At 39.5% G+C, this 21,892-nt stretch overlaps 1 protein-coding gene across 4 annotated transcripts in view; it reads right to left on the bottom strand.

Annotated features, from left to right (window-relative positions):
• Positions 1–21,356, bottom strand: part of Adamtsl1 (ADAMTS like 1) — a 392,521-nt gene extending 371,165 nt beyond the window's left edge. For all 4 annotated transcript variants that reach the window (XM_036178884.1, XM_036178887.1, XM_036178883.1 and 1 more), the window contains exon 1: positions 21,176–21,356. In XM_036178884.1, the coding sequence (XP_036034777.1) occupies positions 21,176–21,238 (63 nt within the window). In that variant the 5' untranslated portion in view covers positions 21,239–21,356. The remainder of the gene's footprint in view (positions 1–21,175) is intronic.
• Positions 21,357–21,892: the final 536 nt, after the last annotated feature.

Genomic DNA, 21,892 nt, shown 5'->3' with positions numbered 1-21,892 from the left:
AATGAAACAAATATTTAGAATTAGCATCTGAATATTCTTCCTAATATAACATTATGCATTATGGTTTTCTCCTTTCTTTTTCCTTCCTTCCTTCCTTCCTTCCTTCCTTCCTTCCTTCCTTCCTTCCTTCTTTTTTTCTTTTTCTTTCTCTTACATTCTTGTTTCCACACTAGACTCTTCATTCAGAAGACGTGGTCCATTCACAGGCTCCTACCACTGTAATAAATGTAATAATTCTGCTTAATCTGCAAGTTCTTCTTGTCCCACCCATAGATTTGTGGATAATTAATACAGTCTTCAGGAGATCAAGTCTTGATAACTCTTCCAGATTATCAGTCTATATGACAATTATCTTCCAAAATGAACTACTAAACCCCTTGAAGGCAAGGGTTATAAATATTTTTTAATTACCTGTGGTAATAGTTGAAATTATTTTGAATGTTATAAAATGTATCTAGTAGATGGGGAAATACTTGGAACTTTGCTTTATTTTACATCTTCCATTACTTATTGTACTTTTGTCTCTCACAATTGTATGTAGAATACAGAATAAACACGGGTAGGAGGAGTGAGGGAAAGCATACGAGAAATATCTAGTGCCAAGATTTATAAGGGTCTTGAAGCTTAAGGACTATCTTCAGTTCTCCAGTTCCAGGAGGTACCATCTCCTTTATCCTCCACACTGGAAGATAAATCCAGCAAAGTTCAGTACCTATTATTGCTCGGAAGAATGCATTTGAAAAAGCAATGGTCCTCTTAATTACTGTATATCTTTGTTCTTTTGATAGCATTTTATTCTAGTTTTAACTTGTGGCTGCTGCTATAGGCAGGGAGTTGGGGGAGGCTTGGGTAGTGGAAACAGCTTTGCAAGTTTGAGAGTTTGGGCAATAAATCCTTCAGAGTATCTACTTAATGGTCTTAGTAATATTTGCTCATCCTAAATGTACAAGCCAACTACCTACCTCTGCGACTCCAGATCTGCTCTGGAGTCAGGAAGCCCAGGTAAGGAAGAGGGGGACATGGCTGCCTTGGCTTCCTTTCCAGAGTCACTGTCTGCCATGATTCTTTATCTTTCTCTGTGTCTACCAGCAACTGTCCCTCAGCCTCTGAACTCACTACTCCCTCTGCAATCTGAGCATTTGGATAGACTTGAGGCTTCTGCATAAATGCGGAGTTCAAATCCCGCATGCTTGCTTTTCATTTCTGCCTACTTCTGTGAATCCAGGCTTGTGCAGCAAAACTTTTTAGGGGATTGATAATTGGATGGGAAAATAAGGACAAGCAACCACACAACACTGTCCAATATCCTCTGTGTTCACTCAGGGTTGTCAATCCCACTTCAGCGATGCTTTCCTCTTCCACCATGACCCCTCAAGCCCTTAATTCTGGTTTGACTGTTGGCCCTTGTGTTTGGCAACAACCTTACCGTCTGATTTTTTACTCCCACTGTCCATCCTCCACACCATTGCCAGCTATCTAGGTAGAAAACACAGCTGAACTGTTCACTCCTTGCTAAGAGACTTTCTGTAGAGCCAGCATGTATAGTTGGTGGGATCTAATAATGGATTCCAGGTGGGCTGTGAATGCTCAAAAACCCTATGCAACATTTTGGGCATATGTATGTTATTATTATACTTCTGGAAAAAGATTCATAGCTTTCATCAGGTTCTAAAAAAAAAAAAAAAAAGGTTAGGAATCACTGAGAATAGGATAAAGTCCAAATTACCAAAAATGAAATAGAAAATCTTTTTCTAATTTGACCCTAAATGCTCTGAATTCATTCTTGCTGCCCCCAATCACACATTGCCCTTCTTGGTCATGCAAGGTGCTGCCAGTACCTCTAATACTGTGCTCACTAGCTTATTACCTAGATTCCCATCCCCCTCATCTTCTTCACACCTGCTTTATTTCCCTTGACTTGTGTCTTCCTGTTCTTGCTTTATGGTACCGCTACCATGCCCTTATCTAGTGGAACTTCCCATTCTCCAGGTAGAAGCAATCCCTGCTGCTCCTGCAGGTTTGGAGCACATTGCTAGGATCTGATGCTAAAGCTGGCTTAGCCTTCGAGAGTCTCTGCTGTGCACGTCTTCGCTGATACAGCTTTCATCAGAAATAGACTGTGCGTTGTGAGGAGGGCCACGGCAAAGATAAATGTACCGTTGTCCTCCAGTGCCTTGTGGGACTCAGAATATCTAACCAGTGTCAGTAAATACTCTTTGAGCACAAGGCAGGCCAGGACAAGTTGTGGTTGAGGGCCTAATTCATAATGGCTGTCAGTTTTTTTCTCTTGATAATGTGCACTCTGGTTCTCGACAGACAGCAAATAAATGTATGCTGCAGATAATTGAGGGAATGTGAGAAGACACAAATAAGTCTGACCCACATCAAGAAGAAAGTCAATCACATTTCTGCTCATTCATGCATCTCGTTATACCAGTGCTGAATTTACCCAAAACATAAAGCTGAATGACATTTCACTTGCCACATCCTTCCTTAATGTAGCCTAATTCATGTCCAGGTGAGTATGTGCCAAAGCACCTCACCAAACAGCAACAGAGTGCCCTCTGCTCTACCTGGGAAGTGCTCTCTTAGGTGAGTGTGCTGGGATTAGAGGGGAAACAGACAGGAGCAGTGTGGGTGCATGAAGGTCTGGGTTAATCAAAGGGAAAGGCTGCAACCAACAAAAGAACTAAATGGTATTTAAAAGTAAGCACACAAATTATTGCAGTACAGAATATAGAAAAAATTAAATCAGTCGCAATTAATGAGGAAAATATAAAAGTAAATTTGACACAAGGAAGAGTTCTACATTAAGGACAGTAAATTCTTTGTAACACTAAATCTAAGCATTCGAATACTAGAGCTCTGATGTTATGATATTAAGAGGCAAGATATTATTGCAAAATCCTGGTAGAGAGGAGCTAAATGGCATTCAGCCTCAATCCTGATATCTAACCAGGGTATGGCACCAAGTGCAATGGTGAGTGTTTCATTGGTGTATGTGTGTGTGTGTGTGTGTGTGTGTGTGTGTGTGTGTGTGTGTGAGAGAGAGAGAGAGAGAGAGAGAGAGAGAGAGAGAGATTGTGTATGTGTGAGTTGGTATGTGTGTGTCTGTATGTGTCTATGCGAGTCTGTACGTGTGTGTGTCTGTGTGTACACATGTTTGAATTTAAAACATTTAAGAAGATGTACATGGATAATACTAATGGGAAACTTTTAATCAAGGACACAGGCTGGGCATCAGGCCATAAACAATTATTGTGGCATATTAGTTACACCTTGGTATAGCCATCATTGTATTTTAAATAAATAGTGTAGTGTGCCTCAGTTTGGGGTGAGTTAATTTCTAAGACAACTAGAATCCTAAATTAGCCCATTGTACTTCAGTGCATTTACAATTCAATTTTCTGATCTATAAGACAGAATCCTAAATACTGCCTCTGTTTAACTCACAGAGTTGCTATAAAGATTTCTTTAAAGATAAAGTGGTAATATATGAATGAATGTTGGGTGGTATGATTGCCAAATGAAGTTAAGAGGTGGGTGGTCCGATGGCTTCATTCTTACTTTCTTTTAACAAGGTGATTCTTGAAACTGATAATTTTCATTGGGATTCTTTTATTTCTTTATGCAATCCTCTCCACCCAGAACCTATGGAAGACGTTAAAGAGACTTCTAAAAAAATTAGATAAGTGCAAAATTATACTCTATAGTTTTTTATTAATAAATGTGTACTATTCAGTTCTTTGAAAACCAATAAACACTTGTAAGCAAAAGTCATCCAGATGATGGGCTAAAAGGCAGATCTGCTTTATGGTTTTTGGTTTCCACATTGAATTAATTCTAATCAGTGTCAGGGAACAATGTCTTATGAATGTTTCTACTACATGGGGGTCTCAACAATATTCACAAATTATTGGATTTTATATGAGCACAGAAATACTATTGCCAATATCTTCTCTCTACTGTGTGACTCCAGCTGTAACTTTTAAATTAATTTTTAGTTTCACAGATACATTCCCTTACATATTACGTCACTTCTTTTGAGAGTCCAGGCACTGTTGCTAGCTGATGATTTAGTTAGAACTTCAGCAACATCACCACACATTCTCTTGTTAAGGGAATGCATCACAGTTACACCCTACAATTTTTGTTGTCTCTCATGTTGAATAGAGTGTATAATTCTGCAGTTTTAAATTTGTAAAACATATTCTGTTTCTCTAAATGTTTGAATTCTCAAAGTCCATTTTAATTCACTGTCATTATAAGACACAACACATGTCCATTGGAAGACATAGGAAATAATAATAGCAATTAGAGACAAACACAGCACTTGTTTCCTCATGGCTTTCCAGTCAAGTTCAACAGAATTTTTCTCTGCTTTTTCAGCTAGCTAAATTCCATGTACTCTTGGCATTTTTAAAATCACAACTGAAAATGTTCATTCAGTATTGTGCATAAGGGAGGTTATACAATCTTCTATTGTTTGTAAACTCAATAACAATACCAAGAATCCATCAGTTAAAACACTTGGTAAATGTTTAGTCGGGCATGAAATATACTACACACTGTATTTGTGATTTTCATAAGGTTCCTTGGGGTTTGATCGGTTGGAGCAGATGCTCTGAGACTTTACAAAGCTGGTATTTTGCTTTCAACATGGAAGCATTTGGAGCCTGTCACCTTTATGTTTCCAGCAAGACACATTAGTCCTTCAAGCATCATTGGATATTATTTAATAGAGTGATGATATTTATGTGCATTGCACAAAACACTCTTAGTGATAAGACATGTTAATAGATTAATGTGTGAAGTAGTATTATAGGCACCAAACTGCCTCGGGAATATATTAAAATGGATGTTGGTCACAGACAATGTCAAGATTGCCGAGGCTCACCCCAGGCATCTTTTTGAAAGCCTGCTTTGTAATAAGCAGAGAGAGTGAAGGCGTTAAATCATGGTTTACTACTGCATGGCCTCACAGTCTTACTTTCTCTGGTGCTGGGCCTCAGAAATCAATTTCACACATGGCTACTATCAGCATTCTTTGAGCTATTAAGACGAACCTCTTTTTATTAAAACCAAGTTCACTTTTATCTCCCTGCATCCACCCCGTGCCTTCCGGTCTTTGCCTTTCCATGTTGTCTGGTGGTGAGTAGCCTGCTGACTCCTGCCTGCCTGCCTTTCCCTTCAAGGCTTCTGGAAAGGCTAATTCACATCCCTGTACCCACTTCCTCAACACCCCCGAATTCCATCATGTGGTGCAATCTGGCTTCTGCCCACTTCTTGACTGACTAGGCTCCCCTGCCAGTCATCTGGATCCTGTCATTCACCACATCCTCTGACCTTCCTCACATCTTGCTCTGCAATATGCTCCCTAGCAGCAACTTCTTGCCCATCCCTCCTGCTGTCTTTTCTTACTCATCCTTACTGGTAAATGCTGGATTCTCTGAGGGGTTTTCCCAGTATTCCCCACTCCCTGTCAGATGCTCCTCGTGACCTTTCCACTTTCTCCAGTCTTTTGTTTGTTGAATTACAAATTGATAGCCTTTTCAATCTCTACGATACTATTTCACTTGTTCAAATGCCTTGTTAGTACTTTTAACTCAATATTTCTAGATCCCCCAAAATATTTGTGGCTCCAATCCTTTTGCAGCCCTGCTCCCTTACAAAGTTATAAATGTGTAAACATCAATATAAAACATTTCTCCTCCCTCAAGACTCCTTCATCTATCCCGTCCCATACACACATGTGTATTCACACTCACACATTCAAGGACTTTTGCTGTATGTTCTCCCTGGCAGGGCACCTCCTTCCTGTTTCCCCTTCCCACCTCTTGCATTAGTGCTCTGGAGTGAACTCTTTTTACTGCTGACATGATACACAGCTGGCTTTCCAGGCTGCTCATGACCTTGGCTGGGCCAGTGCCTCCACAGTATGGCTAAGTGTGCCCAGACACTCCAGGAAGAAGGCTGTGGGCAAGGTTGCAATGGTGGTGCCAGATAGAGTTCTGGCTGAGGGATTGGGCCTATAGTAGAGTCACAGTTGGAGCCAGTGAAGGTGACTGTGGGAAGCATGATGTGAATGGGCTCTGCAGTCTTCAGGGTACTTGTACTACTCATCTGAAGCACAATACTTCTCCGGGCACTAAAAGTATATGGATATTTTGGAAAAAGAAGAGGAAAAGCAAGTTGCTGCCAAAGGAATAAGCGAGGAATTAATTTTACAACCATTTCAATAACAGATAAGAGGAACTTCGACTCTGACTGATTAAATGAGATACGGTTGAGTAAGAGTTAGTCATCCTGACAGGAATTAAGCTGAGCTGCCCAAGGACAGCAGTGGAGCATCCAAAATACTGCAACACAGCGGCCACTGAGAAAAAAGGAAAACAGGAGGTTTAAATAACAAGTGGATCCAGAAGACTGGAGGCCTCAGAGTACCTGTTTTGTCTTATTTGCTTCTCCACGTCAGACTGAGAAAGGCTCTAATTTCTATTTTATAGGAAGTGATTTGTTCTGTCCATGGCCTCTATATTTTTAATAAATATCTACATATTCAAATGACTATAGAATGCACAACTTGACAAGTACTGATGCTTTCTGTGTACACTGTTGCATGTGAGGATAGTCATCTTCACACTATGCATTGCCATTCTGTCTGACACAGGTACCTGTAATTTATATACACAGTCCATTGCCATCTGCTAGACGAGCTACTGGAACTGACATGTGACCACTAGTATAGGTCTTGAGGGTCATGGAGTCTTAGAGTTGAGGAGGAGGTGTTGCAAAGATTCTACATTGTTGAGACATTCACCTAGCAGGGGAAGGTGCTTGTAATCTCTTCAACTTTCTTTAGAGCAATGTCCCAGTTTGTGTGTCCGTGTCTGTGTGTGTGTGTCCACGTGTGTGTGTGTGTGTGTTTGTGTGTTTGTGTGTGTGTGTGTGTGTGTGTGTGTGTGTGTGTGTGTACCCAGAAAACCATTCAAATGACTTAGGATCTTTGTCTGGGCTCTTCCTTAGGCCAATAGTAGCTAAAGTTCGTGGTCGAGGTAGTGGGGGTGCAAGCAGCTGGCCAGACATATTCAATCCAGAGTTGTCAAGGTGTTTTGATAAAAGAAGAGATTTGAGAACCTTGAATGAGGTAAGCATTTATAAGTGGATTCATACAATAGATAACTTCCTTAAGCTAACCTTTGTCTTTCTTTTGTCTAATAATTCCTGGTTTCAGTGGGCTCCAGAGCCCTTCCTCCAAGTAAAAGACAACATTTTCTTCTCATTCCTGTGCTCTGAGATTGCCTGGGGGAGCTGCTGTTAGTGAGCAAGGATGTCTGTCGGCCGCCTTGAATGGGGGGAAGAAAAGAGATCGGTTCTGGGAATGAAGAAACACTTCAGCATGGAGGGTAGAATGACAAGACCTGCTGATTGCTGGGTACTTACCGCCCTGTGGGGTCCTCTGCTAACTGTGCTCTGTGAGTCATTTTATTTAACTTCAGCATGATTTTGGATGTGGGTGATATTATTGACAACTGTCTTAACAGACAAGGACACTAGGGCACAGAACATAGCACAAGGGTTATCATCGTGGGGCCGAGATTTAAAAGTAGGCAGTCCAGCTCAAGAAGTTTTGTTCAGGAGCTGTCAGGGTTGGAATATTTGGAAATCACATGGAGGGCTTACAAATTACCTGGGCCCAGGCTTGGTGCAGTGGAGAGCGCCAGGTATTCTGAAGGTTATCAAGTGCCTGGCTGATTTGGAAGTGGAGAAAACATCAACAACTACTACACTATATTAGCCTGCAGAAAAGGAAACTGAGGCACAAAAGGACTATGAGCTAGGGGACCTTAACAGGGAAAAAAATAGGCTCCCCTAAGTTCAATGCAGAGACTTTCCATTGCTCTACATAAAGAGAGACTGGCAATAAATAGATAGATAGATAGATAGATAGATAGATAGATAGATAGATAATCAATCAATCCGTACCAGAGGACCGTGCTTAGGAGGGACTAAGCAAGGGGAGGGCTGCATGTCCATGTACTGAAATCTTAAGCCTGCCTTTGCTTCTCATTAGTCAGATATTGGAAAAATCCAGAAATAGTACTCTATCAAATGGAAGATGCCAAAGATTGAAGCCACACTATTGTTTTATGTAATATTATAGTTTTTTAAAAAATAAATGCCACCCACCAAACTATGACCTGTTATCAATTAATTATAAGTACATCCAAGTTTCTAAAGTCAGGAAAAAAAAACTCTGTATCTTAGGATCGATGAAATACGGTACAAGCTGTGAACTCTCATGAACTTGGTTTAGAAACTGTGGAAATCACTCAGCATATTGGGGAGGTGCCTGCCAAAAGAAGCCAAAACATAGCTCAAACAACGTGGAACATAATCTGTGCTGCATATTTTAATATGATTTGTTTGCAATAAGAATTGAATACACACAGAGGAAAAGTTGAAAACTTTGCACCATCTTTCGGCTTTAGTACTCAGTTTTCTTATCTGTGAAATAGGTGTGGTGAGTATTATCTGGCATAGATAAACAAAGCAGTACATGAGCCAAAATGAAAAATCACATTTTTCCTCTTTGCTGAATCAGGAGAGATGTTTATGATGTTGAAAGTCAATTTTGAGGAAGGAAGAAGGAAAGTAAAAGTGGTTGATGTCCAAAATTATTATGAAAAAAACAACCACATGACTTTAAACATAAATACCTGTTTGATGCTGTTGCCAGGAGAGTCTATGTTATGAGGCAAGGCCAACATAGATTCAGCTCGTTACTAAAGCTGTGTGGATAGCTTTGTGTGCAACAGAGACTACTTGCTCATAATTAGGAAAATGAGAGCTATCCTCAAGTACTTCAATGTGTGATTGATTACAAATTCGACTCTTTACCAGTCAGATTTGCAACAAGATTCATATGACACACATTTCAGGCTTCTCTCTAAAACTTAGGACTTTTTTGGTCAAATTTCAAATTCATAAAATCTCTAAATTTATAAATGTACTAAAAATGGTTTCTTTTCTAATGACCACAATAAGCACTAATCAGAACAGATAACTTAATGGTAGACACTCCGTGTTATATCTTTACTGGAGATCCAGCTGTTTGCAAATGGAACCCCACATGTGGAACCCAGACTAGACAGTGTAGGGATCTTGAGAATGAGGACAAAGGCACTTGCTGATATCCTGGAAAGATTTATGACTGCGATGTGAATCTGAAGAGTTCAATAGGTTCGTTTGATGTGGGAATAGGCAAATTAACGGCAAAACATGAGGTGACACTGTAGCCTTAGATTCCAATAATCAGGAGAAGGTACAAAAAATTTTGTCATGAAACCAGTCCGCTTTGACAAGTTTACCAGGAAATTCTTGCTAGATGGAAGGTGTTCAAGAGTAAATAATTTTGCTCAAGGTCTCCTCATTAAAAAATTGTGACCTAAAGTACAGGATTATCTTTTTAAAATTATGGAAGGTGTCTTAGCGAAACAAATACATCCATAACCTAAAAGAATTAAGAACTCCGATTCTCAGCTAAGCAGTGAGGACCTTAGCCCTAGTACCTAATAGGAGCTCTAGCCACCACTGGGTTTCAAGATGAAGGAGCCCACAGGCGGATTTCCTACCAACAGCTCTGCAGTCTTCAAGCGGGGCACTTCTCTTTGGTGTCACTGTTTTTGCTGCTGTTGGCTTCCTGGTGTTCTCTCAGGAGAGAGACAGTAGTGGCAAACTTTTGGGCTCTTCTCTGTCATCTTCCCTCCACATGGTGACCACACTGTCTTTCTAAAACAAGAACAGTAGTCCTTGCTCCTAATCCTGGCCTGCAAGGCACTGTATGGCCTGACCATGGCCAGAAGACTGCCAGGAGTCACTCACTGTCCCCCGGACTCATCTTGCTGCTTTGTCCTTGTGGGATCTCTGCTGGGCATGCCCTTCTTTCCCTCTCTCCTTGGCCTGACTTCCACAGAGATGCTGCTTACCAAGGAGAGAGCCTGGGTGTCTCAGATCATAAATGTCAGCATCCTTTCTGTTCTTCCTTCTTTGGCCCAAGGAGAGACTGGTATGGAGCAGTTCAATCCTTTACAAAATTTTCACTGATACACAGAATAACAGGAAAACAGTGAGGACCCAAGTTATTTTACCAAGAACCGCATGTTTTTGTTTGTTTGTTTGTATTTTGAAAAGTTAAACCTGGAACTTATAGTTTTTCAAGTGATTTTCAACTTTTGTGAGTAAAAAAACAGAATTGGTAGAATTGGGACAAAAGTGAACTCCATGTGCATTAGAACTGACCCATGCTACCACTAGACCTTGCCAGGCTGACAGCCTCACAAATTTCTTCATTTGTATGAGGAGGGGGTGGATTAATACATATGCAGTCTTTCTTCCATTGATGCAAACACGCTCTTCTTCATGTTAATTAACCATGTTATTTAACAAACCAAGCTATGATATTTCATGTAATTTATTGTATTAATATCCTTAAGTAGCAAAAAAAAAATTCCAGAAATACTGTGTTTATTTTCTATACTTCCTACCTACTTGCAACCAATTAAGGAATTGTTTTTGAAATTCTAGTGGTCTATGAAATGAAAAACTCTGGGAATCCCTTCTTTAAATTACAACTGTTAAAGGCATAAAATACTATGTGTTTTCTTTCTTCTTCTTTTTTAGATTTTGTAGTCTGGCTGGGGAAATAGCTCCATGCTAAAGTGCCTGTTCTGCACACATAAAGCCCTGGAGTCAATCTCCAAGACTGTGGAAAAAACCCTGCAGCCTTAATAGCCAAAGTTGTCTTAGCCTCACCCACCTAAAGTTAGCAAGGCTTTTGAGGGAAGACTAGAGATAGTAACATACTATGCACCCGATTTTCTGCTGACTAGCCTACTGTTGGCTTGAATAAGGTCTAGGTTAAAGGTTTCATTTCTTTAGCATAGTACTAAGATGGAAAAGACAGGTGTTTATGTATCAAATAAACACAGAGACAGCATAATACACACGTTAAGCTTAGGTTTCAGTATTGGTATTAAAAAAAGAGAAGAAGAAGGACTTCAGGGGAAAAAGCATAACTCAGAAAATGACCTTAAATATAAATCTTTAGAGACTTAGAGTTTTTCTAACACATTCTTTCTTGAATCACTATAAATAATGAATTAATATGTCTATTTCTTTAGGCAGAGACACCCTTACATCAGCAATAGTTAAATATACAGTTTAAAGAAAATAATATCATGACAGCAACATAAAACCAATGGAAAGCACTGGCCAATTAATTGCTCTCTTGCCTGCCCCTGTCCCAAATCCTTCCTGATATTACATGCAGAAAGACCCACTTTTTACACCATGTCTGCTTTGTTTAACACAATCTACCCAGCACTAAACATAGTACTGAGATGCAGCTGACCTTGGAAATATACAATTTCACATTGATTCAAAAGAGGCAGCCAACTTTTGGAGACCTACTATATACAAGACCCTTAAGAAGTAACTTTCATATACAGGTCAGCATATTATTCACATTTCTTGTTGATTTGGAAGCAAGACTTTTCTACTGTGACCCAGCTTGTCACCTGGATGTTTACAAACCTACAAAAAATCTTGAGTTTTAATTCAAGATTGTTGCCCAGAAGCCTCACTGGCTGCCAGATCACATTTATTTCAACCCTCTAACTAAGGACAGCTCCTGAATTCTAGAAATAATTCAATGAAAAGACTGACCTTGAAGAAGGGAATATGGATCCCATGACTGACCCTACCTAAGAGGTGTTTCTGACAGATAGGACTTAAGTTTCTCAGTCAATGCTTTGTATTTGAAATTCAATTATCTGTAAAACAAAAGTGCAATGGTGGGCAATGGATTCATTTATTCACACAGAAAACTTACATTGAATTCCTCATTTAAATCTAACTCTGTCTGCTGCCAAGGAGGCAGGTATTGAATAAAAAGCAAGACATCAAAAAAACAAACAAACAAAAATCATGACACCAAATTCCTACTTCTGAAGGGGTTGCCATCAGTGGAGGCCACATTCTGTACACCTCAATGACTCTTTTAAATTCTAAAACACAGGGTGTAAGATCTGGCAGTCTAAATGCTATGACGGAACTTCTGTAAAAGAAAATTCAAAGCATCCATGTTACCTCAGATAAGATACAAGTCCCCAAACAAGGTCTCAATGACCAATGGCTGTAACAACTCTATGAAAGAGCTAGAAACTTCTTCCAAGTTCTCTTCCAAATTTCACTATCATACCTGAACAATGGGCATCCTGATTGTTTCCATTACAATTTTCATTTATGGGTTTTGCTAATAAAGTACAGTATTTAAATGATACATGTAAAGACTTCAAATGGTAGCTGAGATTACAGTCTGCAAAATGGGTTGGGAAATCAGATACCCAACCATACCTTTCTATGAGAATAAAGTGAGGTTTATTTATTTTACTGGGCAGTTTGAATTTATTGTAGGTTGCTGACAATTTCCTGTCTCATTTCTTTCAAGCTCTTGGAATTTACATTAGGATGTCTTGGGTTATCACACTCCTTTGTCTCAATATTTATACCAATAGACCAAAATAACTTAAAGAAGTCCCTAAGGGGGGGAAATCGAGGGGAACCTACCCAAAGCCTTAATAGGAGGATGGCAGAAGCTTTGGAAAAAAATCTGAAAAAGCAATGAAGATGAAAATGGAAACTCCGTGAAAATTAATGTAGTGTAGAATTGGCAAGCATATCATTCATTTCTTTAAACAAATAGAAGAAAGAACCCACTTATGAGGTGCACCCAAATAAGTCACAGGTGGCAAAACTATTAGAGTCCTATGATTTCTTGCTTCAGAAATAAAGTAAATCCATATTAGAAATGGCATGTGCTTTACACAAAAGATTTTCTGTTGATCCATTTCTTTCAGCTATCTTCCTTTGATACATAAAATCATTTTGGTCTTATTATAATTAAATTATTTTAAGAAGACATTAGATGAAACTCTAGTGACCATGGGAGGTACAAACTACTATAGTATGTACAGAAATATAATTTCAAATGGACTGTTTGGTTTTGCATGGATTTTTGCCTATTGTCTTGCTAGTACAATAAAGTGAAGATGGAGAACTAGCCTGGCAGCATGATGTCCAATGACAGTGGGACAGATGATCACTCCCCATATACTGTACATATGTAATGATTATTCTCACAATAATGATAACTTTTGTCTCTTTGTTTTGAGACAGGGTCTTGCTATGGTATCTGCCTTCTTCAGTTTCACAGTTGGGCAATCACGGGCAACCATGCCTGGCCAACGATTTGCTTTGAAACAAGATTTATCATAAAGAAACAATATTGGCCAGGCAATGGTGGCACATGCCTTCAATCCCAGCACTTGGGAGGCAGAGCCAGGCAGATCTCTGTGAGTTCAAGGCCAGCCTGGTCTCCAAAGTGAGTTCCAGGAAAGGTGCAAAACTACACAGAGAAACCCTGTCTCTAAAAACCAAGAAAGAAAGAAAGAAAGAAAGAAAGAAAGAAAGAAAGAAAGAAAGAAAGAAAGAAAGAAAGAACGGAAGGAAGGAAGGAAGGAAGGAAGGAAGGAAGGAAGGAAGGAAGAAAGAGTCAACTACATAACCATTCCAGTGTATTTTCTTATACAAATTGGTATAATTTTACCTACAATAATTTTGAAAATCATTAATGTTTGGAGACAAATAGTGATTCAAATCATTCATAAAAATAACAGACTGAGGGAAGTTATAATTTATTCATTCTATTTATTCATATCTATTCACATAGATATTAGGGTTCAGTGAATAGCATCTAAGTAGGTATAGGTAGCTTATTTGCAAATGAGCCAGTTTGGAGAACAGCTGAAAATGATAATTTCCATTACAGAAATGTTGCACATGAAAACATTGGTTTCTTTTTAAAGCAAAATTAATATTCCAAAGACAACAAAATACACAACAGACTTCCGAGCTCTTTATTACAGGTACTATATCCTATTCCATTTTCCAACCTTTACCTCTCACTAACAGCCCAGGCTTCGTCTTGGGTAGATAGTGATTGTAAATAACTCTTGTCTGGATGTTCATAATCACCTAAAGTATGACAGCACTTTCATGTTTGCAAAAACTACTTAAGCATGTAAAGGTGGTTTTGCCATCTCAGCAATGCACAAGAGTACAGACAGAACTGGAGCAGGTCTGCATTGATGGGCTTAGGCGATGGGACGAGGAACAGCGTTGTAGCCCAATATCCACATTGTTACCTTCTGATAGCAGAGCTTCTCCATAGCAGTTTGGCTCTGCTATAGTTTGCTTGTGGTTTGAATAGCCCCAAGGTTCACTGTGACTGGAAGCTTGGGCCTTAGGAGGCAGAAATAGATAATGATGTGGACCTTTGGAAGATGGGCCTACAGGGAGACCTCAAGGTCATTGTAGGTATGTAGTCAAGAGAGACTGTGTGATGCCAGGCTCCCCCTCTGCTTCTGCTCTGAGAGGTAAGCTTTCTCTCCACATATTCTTCCCACTGTTATCTGTGTCATGAGGCGAGGTAACCCTCTCCAGGAGCCTGTGCAATGCCACTTGACTTTCAGACTCCAGAATTATGAACTAAAGAAATTTCTATTAGCTGCCTCTGGGGTTTTGCTATAGTGATAGAAAGTAGTAGAGGTTGCTGCAAGGAAAAAGCAAAACACGTGAAGATAATTTGAGATCAGGGATATTCAGTGAGTGTATTTTGCTTTTCCTGCTGCTGTGCAAAAACATCTCTTTATCTTTGGGAGTCTGCTTTTCTCTTTATCAGTTGTTAAATTTTTGATTTCCTGATATTCTGTCACTGGAGCATACATCTTGGATTTTGCATCTTAGTGTCTTTTTTATTGTCTTTGCTTTGGGTCAGTGTTGCTCCCTGGCTGTAGTTTGTTGGTCTAGTGCTGTGCTGGAGAGGAGATCGTAGATGATTCACTACAAGACTGATTTGTTTTCTTCATTCCTTACCAATCCTCCATACACCTATGGATTCTATGGTTGAAAAATTGATCCACTTCTGCTTTCCTAGAGAACAGACACCCTCCCAGCTACTTAGCTCACTCAGAGTATGCAGTAAATAACAAACTGTAAAGATTAAACCACCATTAAGAAGCTGTGGCATCCTCTTCATTTTCTTTTTCCATATAATAAATGGAAAGAGGTATTAGCGCTTACAAATATGCACTCAAATGCATAAAATCTAAATTTGAAGCATGTGTTATTTATAAAGGTTTGAGCATATAACACATTTCCACGAATTTTAGGATTTTCACATAACAAAGGCTATTTCCTATATTTAAATGAACATTCACAGTGAAGTTTCCTGAGAGGGGGGGGGGGGGGAAGGTGGCAATCCACATAGTCACTGGGGACCAAGGCCTGACACTTGGTAGCCTCCCATGCTGAGAATTTAAAATGTCTGTGCATAGCGATGGCAGAAGCCAGTGATACACAGCACAGATGATGCATCTATGTGGAGAGTTTATTATAGTAAAGAGGTAAAGAGGCAGAGAGACAGAAAGCGGGGGGGGGGGGGGGGGGGGGTGTCAAAAGGTACACATCTTGTGGGAGTGAAGCAGAAGAGTAGACTTTTAAGACAAGTTTTAAGTCAAGACACAGGGTGGCACCAAGGGGTGGGATCAGAATATCAACAACAGGGAAGTCTGGGAGATGCGGTTATCTCAATGCACAGTAGTAAAAAGAAAACAGGTAAATTAATAACACTTGGTCCACTAAGTGGGAGTTTATAAATCCTTTGTTTTATGAAACTGTAGCTAATGTAAACACTACATTCTCCTTATGACAAGTTTTGTGAAGGGAAAAATACTTGATATCTTAATGGATAAAAAATATATAGGACATATGCAAAACGATTCATTCTAAATAACAATAGCACAAAGGAATTACTGTTTAATTATTATTCATTGTGTGCCTATACACATCTAAGACAGAAGTAGATGTCTTTTGAATGTATTAAGAGCCTTTGACTTGGGCTTACTCAAAACAAGATACTTGGATGCTTCACAATGAAAGTGAATGGTCAGTTTTCTTCCCTGCTTGCAGGATTTCTTGCTGAGTCATTCTGACTTATCCACTCGCTCATTCACCCACATTTACAGAGATTATGATAGCAATAGGAAAGTTACATTACCCGTTCTGATGTCCCTCCACTGCTTTGTAGGATAGACAAAAACCTAGGTCAAATAGAAGAAATACAAGGACAGAAATAGATGCAAAGTAGAACCAGAACTACAAAGCTACACTGAAAATATTTTAGACAAAGCAATGAATTATAACGTTAATGCCTTCTGCCACACAATTTGAGGCAGACCCTACATGTAGCTATGCATTGTGGGATTTGGGGTGGGGATATTCATGCACAGAAATTATGGTATTTCTTCTAAGACAGTTTATGATTAATTATTGAGATGAGCTGTCTATTTCTTTGAGCAAAAACGAGAATATTACTGAGTATAGGAAACAGCCAATCCAACTTATAATTTCTGAGCGCCTTGGAAATAAAACAAATGAAAAGTCAAAGGTCAATGTTGGCTACAGAGTACCCATTAGGCAACTTCTTGACATCGCCAGAAAAATTGTAACAACCTAACTGCCTTCCATGCTGGGTAGGAACAAAGTCCCTGTGAGAGGAAACAGAACAGTTGAGCTTTATTCAATGTAGGTTTTAATCTTGAAGTTCGGGAACTGGGGAGATTTAGTCATTTGTTTTTGAGCTCATGGAAAGAAGGGGTTGATAGCAACAGCTTACCCAGTAGGCAGGCAGGCTCCCCACACAGCTGTGCTGGCCTAGTTCAATTAGGATCCTTTCAGACTTACATCACCTTGGTATGCCTGTCCTAAGCTGCTCATGAGCCAGTACTGCCAATCAAGCCAAAATTCAACCACATGGTAGGGTTTTTATGATGCAGACAGAAAATGACATGAATTTGTCTCATTCTGATTAAAACACAAAGCTTGAAGGCAGCTTTCTGAAGAAAATGAACACAATGGCAAGGTACTGAACTCAGGCATCCTCCTGTGATCATCTTAGTACATGCAACCAGTAGGTTATTCATGGTGAGTCAAGGGTTGCTCTCACTCGAAGTGACACTCACGTCCTCAGCCTGAGAATAGGTTACTCTAAGGTCACTTGACTCACGAGACCTCAGAAACCGGAGAGTGCATTTGCTGAGGAAAGGGCAGAATGGAACTTAAATAACTGAACCTAAGAAAGGGTCAGTCCTGGAACCTGAGAGATATACAAATTAAAAGCAGAACTGTCATTTTACCAAAGAAATTGGACTGTACACATGAAGTCAGAGGACAGAAACTGGACAACTTGGGGCCGCACTGGATGTAACCTATCTCTCAGCCAAGTTCACAAGCAAGTTTCACACCAGTATACAAAGGGCATCATCTAGATGCTGTATTAGATGCAGAAAAACTTGTTTCTTACACTAATATAAAGTTGTACAAATCCTTGCTTTAACTAGAGAGTGTAAGAATGAACTTGTGCCACAATTAACTCAGAAGATTGCTTCCCACATTCTTTTATAGAAGGCATTTCTAGAAGGCACCAACATGATTAACCATCATATAAAGGGACAGGCATATACTCATTTTTGTAATTCCAGTTTTTTTCAAAAGTCTTGACTATCCATAGAAACTTCTGAGGGTAAATTTCCCCAGTTTCTTCCATGGTTCACTAGCGACTACTATTGGACATTCTTCCCTCAGCTAATATGTAGTACATTGGTTCTCATGAGAAATGATTTTGAGGACCAGGACACCAGAATCACCAAAGACCAGAAACTTCACAAAACTGTAAGAAATAACTTTATAATAAATGCCATTATGTCCTATAGACTTATAAGGAAAATCCTTTACCTTCATTTAAAGATGGTATAGATATGAGAATAAAAAATAGATGGAGAGTGAAAAGTTCTTTAGAAAGGCTTGTATATGCATACATACACACACACACACACACACACACACACACACACACACATATACATACTCTTCTGGAGCAGAGCACAATCTGTTGTAATAAGGGATTTAACATTCATTCCACAGGCTAATGGTGCTTTTCACCATCCAAGATAGATTCACTTAGATAATAGTGGAGGAGAGTGCCAGAGGAGCTGAAGGGAATGGACTATTGTATTTGACTAGTTTCCATGTATAAATTAGTGTAGAGACGAAAAAGAAATTCAACAGAAAAACACATGTACTTGATTCTAATTCTGAGTGTTACTTTTGCAACTCTCACAATAGCAGGGGAAAGACCTTAGTACCACTTAAAAGAAACAAAAATCGAATGCAGCCTTGATCAAATATGTCTCTGACAGGAAGAGATTTGAATTCAAGCGTAGATGGACACAAGTGTCAATGGCTGGCTGTGGACGTTGCCATATTTCTTTTTATCTAAACAATTGAGACAAAGGATAGGAGGGTGGGAAGATGGGCAATGTGTCTTAATATGACCTGAATAGCAAAATGAAATCTCTCGATCAACCTCTGGAGTAAAAAAGAAGTCTATAGTGACATGGTTACTGTGCGTTAAAGGATGAACAGTAAACTCAGATAGACACAGAGATAAACTACACTGGGGCCTCATTCTCTCTGGAATAATGTTCTAGGAGAAAAGGATTGATGACAAGTAAGGCTCCATAACATTCCATATTTGTACACATCCAAGAACCAAGTTCTGATATAGATTGTTTAGCTGTCAATGAAATGAAGGCTACTTTGATCAGGCAACAGCTGGGCTTGCCACTGTACAGACAAGATATGCTTAGTTAATTCTAATACGAGATAGATTCTTTTAATATATAAAAGAACTATAGAAATAACAAATTCTCAAATTCAACTTCTGTATCAAGCCTGAAAGTTGAGCTGATGATGTCACACTTCAGTTCTAAATCAACTACAGGTCAGGCTAAAGTTCACTTTCTCTTAAGCCAGTAATTCATTCTGGCTACAAAGCCAAACAAGATAGTTAATGACAAAGTACAATGAATATCCATCATATTGTGCATATCTTCAAAGGCCTTTATGATCCAGAAAGCCTACATATCTAGAATGAAGAGTACGTCTTTAATTGCTGAGCATTTGATAACCACAGTATAAAGTACATATAAACTTGATTTCTCATCTATAAAATGGGCTTTAAAGTACCTGATTTACAGAGCTAAAATGAAGAGGCACTAGAATGATTTTCAAACAAGTAACCTAGTGTTTCACACCTTCATACACGCCCTGCATGACAGCCATTACTAATGCTCTTTTTGCCTTGCACTCAGCAGCCAGTTCTTTCTTTCCTAGCATAATCTTCAAATTCACAACCACTTAAGCATATGCATAAAGTAAACCTGGGTATGATTTCATTCTAATTCCATAATATAATTATTGTAATTCAAACATGTTAAATCTTATTGAAATAAACAAACACTTTTCTTCAGATTGAATCTAATTACTTGCTCAGATACCTATATGAATATTCAAGATATCAGAAGGGAAGGGAATGTATTTACCAAATGAATAGAAAATCAATCTGCTGCTGAATGAGTGTTGCTTAAGTATAATGAATTCATACTTCCATATGAAAATAACATAGCAGGTAATGTGAACTGGTAATTTGCTTTATGATGCAATTTAATGGGAGAGTAACATACACTTTAAAAACAATCACAAAGACGGAAAGATGAGACAAATTAATGATGTATGCAAGTCACATATCCCATATGGAAAAAATGAGACACCTTTCCCCAACTCCTTGCTCCACAGCCATAAAGCACACCTCACACACTGCTCATTTCAGTCCTCGGCATAACTAACACATCAACTCATGCTTGCATGTGAAAATAGAAACTATTTCTAATTGCAAAGCGGTCTTCTAAGTTTTTAGCCACAGTGATGCAATTGATTAAGAGACAATACTGCATGAGATAGTTCATTGCTGCCTGGTCACTGTATCCCATTGATCTTCCTGGAGTTTTCTGAGTTGTACCTAAATGGTTTGCTTCCCTTCAAAATTCCAGTGTTGATCAAATTTGTCAGAATCAAGCAGAACAAAATTATTCCTTTTCCATCAACAAAGCAATGTGTCCTATACAATGGTTGCATTTTTACCTCAGTTCTTTATTTGATCTTTTACCTTCTGAAGACATTCTGGCATGCCATAGTAGTGACAAGGAGAGCTAGAATCACGTTTCTTTGGAATTGGTGTGTGAAAATTTTGGAATCAAACCTTCAGATGAGGTTTGCTAAACTGCCTGCCCAGAACACTCTGGTTTAAAAGAAATGTGCATTGCTATTAATATTTTGAGTGTAGATTTTTTTGGACAACAGTATATGTTCATTTTCTGCCCATAAAACCAAGCATGAGTCACAAAGGAACATTTACTTTGAGTCAAAAATGCAGTGTGTGCTGATGTTCAAGAGAAGAGCCTTATCACTGTGACTGGAAATCACCAGGGCAAGAAGTCATTGGTCTCTATGTGCATTCAGAAGTAGATCTGAGATGAAAGACTTTAATCTTCAATTCATAAACACTAGCATTCACTTGTATCCATAAACGAGTATAGTAATTATGGGCTATAATCTGGGTTGACTGTAAACAGTTCTCTCTTTTCTTTTTTTTTCACCTGGTTCAGTAGCTCTTATGTATATAGAGAAATAATTCTTGGGGGAACAAGAAGCAGACAAGCTCTTCACTGCCCATCCTTCAGAAAATCTCAAGCACCACAGTGAGTTTGATCTCAGGACGTCTGTTACCCAAATTCCACGCAGCATACACGTAACTATTTATATAGTTCTCAGCACATACTCAATGAAGTAATACATAGATCCTGAAGCTCATGTCTTGGTATAAGTATCACTATGTACCTGTAACTAATTCCAGAAAGTCTTTTGCGGTTTATTTTGCTGGGGAAGTTGGGGTTAAAGTTCTCAAAGGAGTTAAGTTGTATTTTGTTTGTTGGGTTTTGTAAACCTTGCAAAAGTTCTTTTACCTGGAGTTTGAACACACACACACACACACACACACACACACACACACACACACACACACACACACACACACACTTCGACAGCACCCAGACCAAGTGGCAACCGTAACGTATTGAAATGAAAAGGCATTTACCAGAAGTAGGAAAGCCAGAAAGAGCAGCGGTGTGCCAGGAGTTGCCCGACGGCAGCATTCCATGCTTGGATCTTTGCTGGAATCCGAATCGGACACTGAATAAGCTGCTAAGTGCTCCTCTGCCCGCTGCTGTCACATCCAGTGCTGGGGCTCACACTACAGCCCTGCCTATCAGCTTCCATCAGCCCCGCTCACATTTCCTGAGCGAGGGTGGGTGGGTGGATGGGTGGGGGGTAAGCTGAATGGAATCTCTCTAGAGCAGGCAGCCAGCCAATCAGACTCCTGCTAATCAGACATGCTGAATAACAAAGCTGGGGTGGGGGGGGGGGGGTGCAGAGAAAGTGAACAGTGTGAGCATAAAAGAGGGAAAAAGACGGGAAGCAAGGGGAGTGAGCTGCTGAGTCTGAGGAGAGATGCAGAGGCAGAAGCGCAAAGCGCAAAAAGTAAGCAGGGCTGCGCTCTGAACTACCCTGGTTAGTGCTCTGTGAGACAGGATTCTGTTTGCCATTTGCCTGGGCTGGTGTCTGTTGCTCTGGAAAGTACAGTAGCTCCCTGTGACGGTGTATTGTTCCATTCAGGAGAGAAACTTAATCCCCGTCAATATAGAACATATGCTATAAAGGGACCAAGCCCTTGTCGGGACTGAATGTGCCCTTTAAGTGTATTTGGTACGAGCACTCTCTTCCTCTTCCATAAAGTGCCTTTTTATTTTCCCCT

This window comes from Onychomys torridus, chromosome 2 (assembly GCF_903995425.1).
Source record: "Onychomys torridus chromosome 2, mOncTor1.1, whole genome shotgun sequence".
NCBI classification, from domain to species: Eukaryota; Metazoa; Chordata; class Mammalia; order Rodentia; family Cricetidae; genus Onychomys; species Onychomys torridus.
The sequence above is the reverse complement of the archived record's forward strand: the minus strand, read 5'-3'. Positions and strand labels throughout refer to the sequence as shown.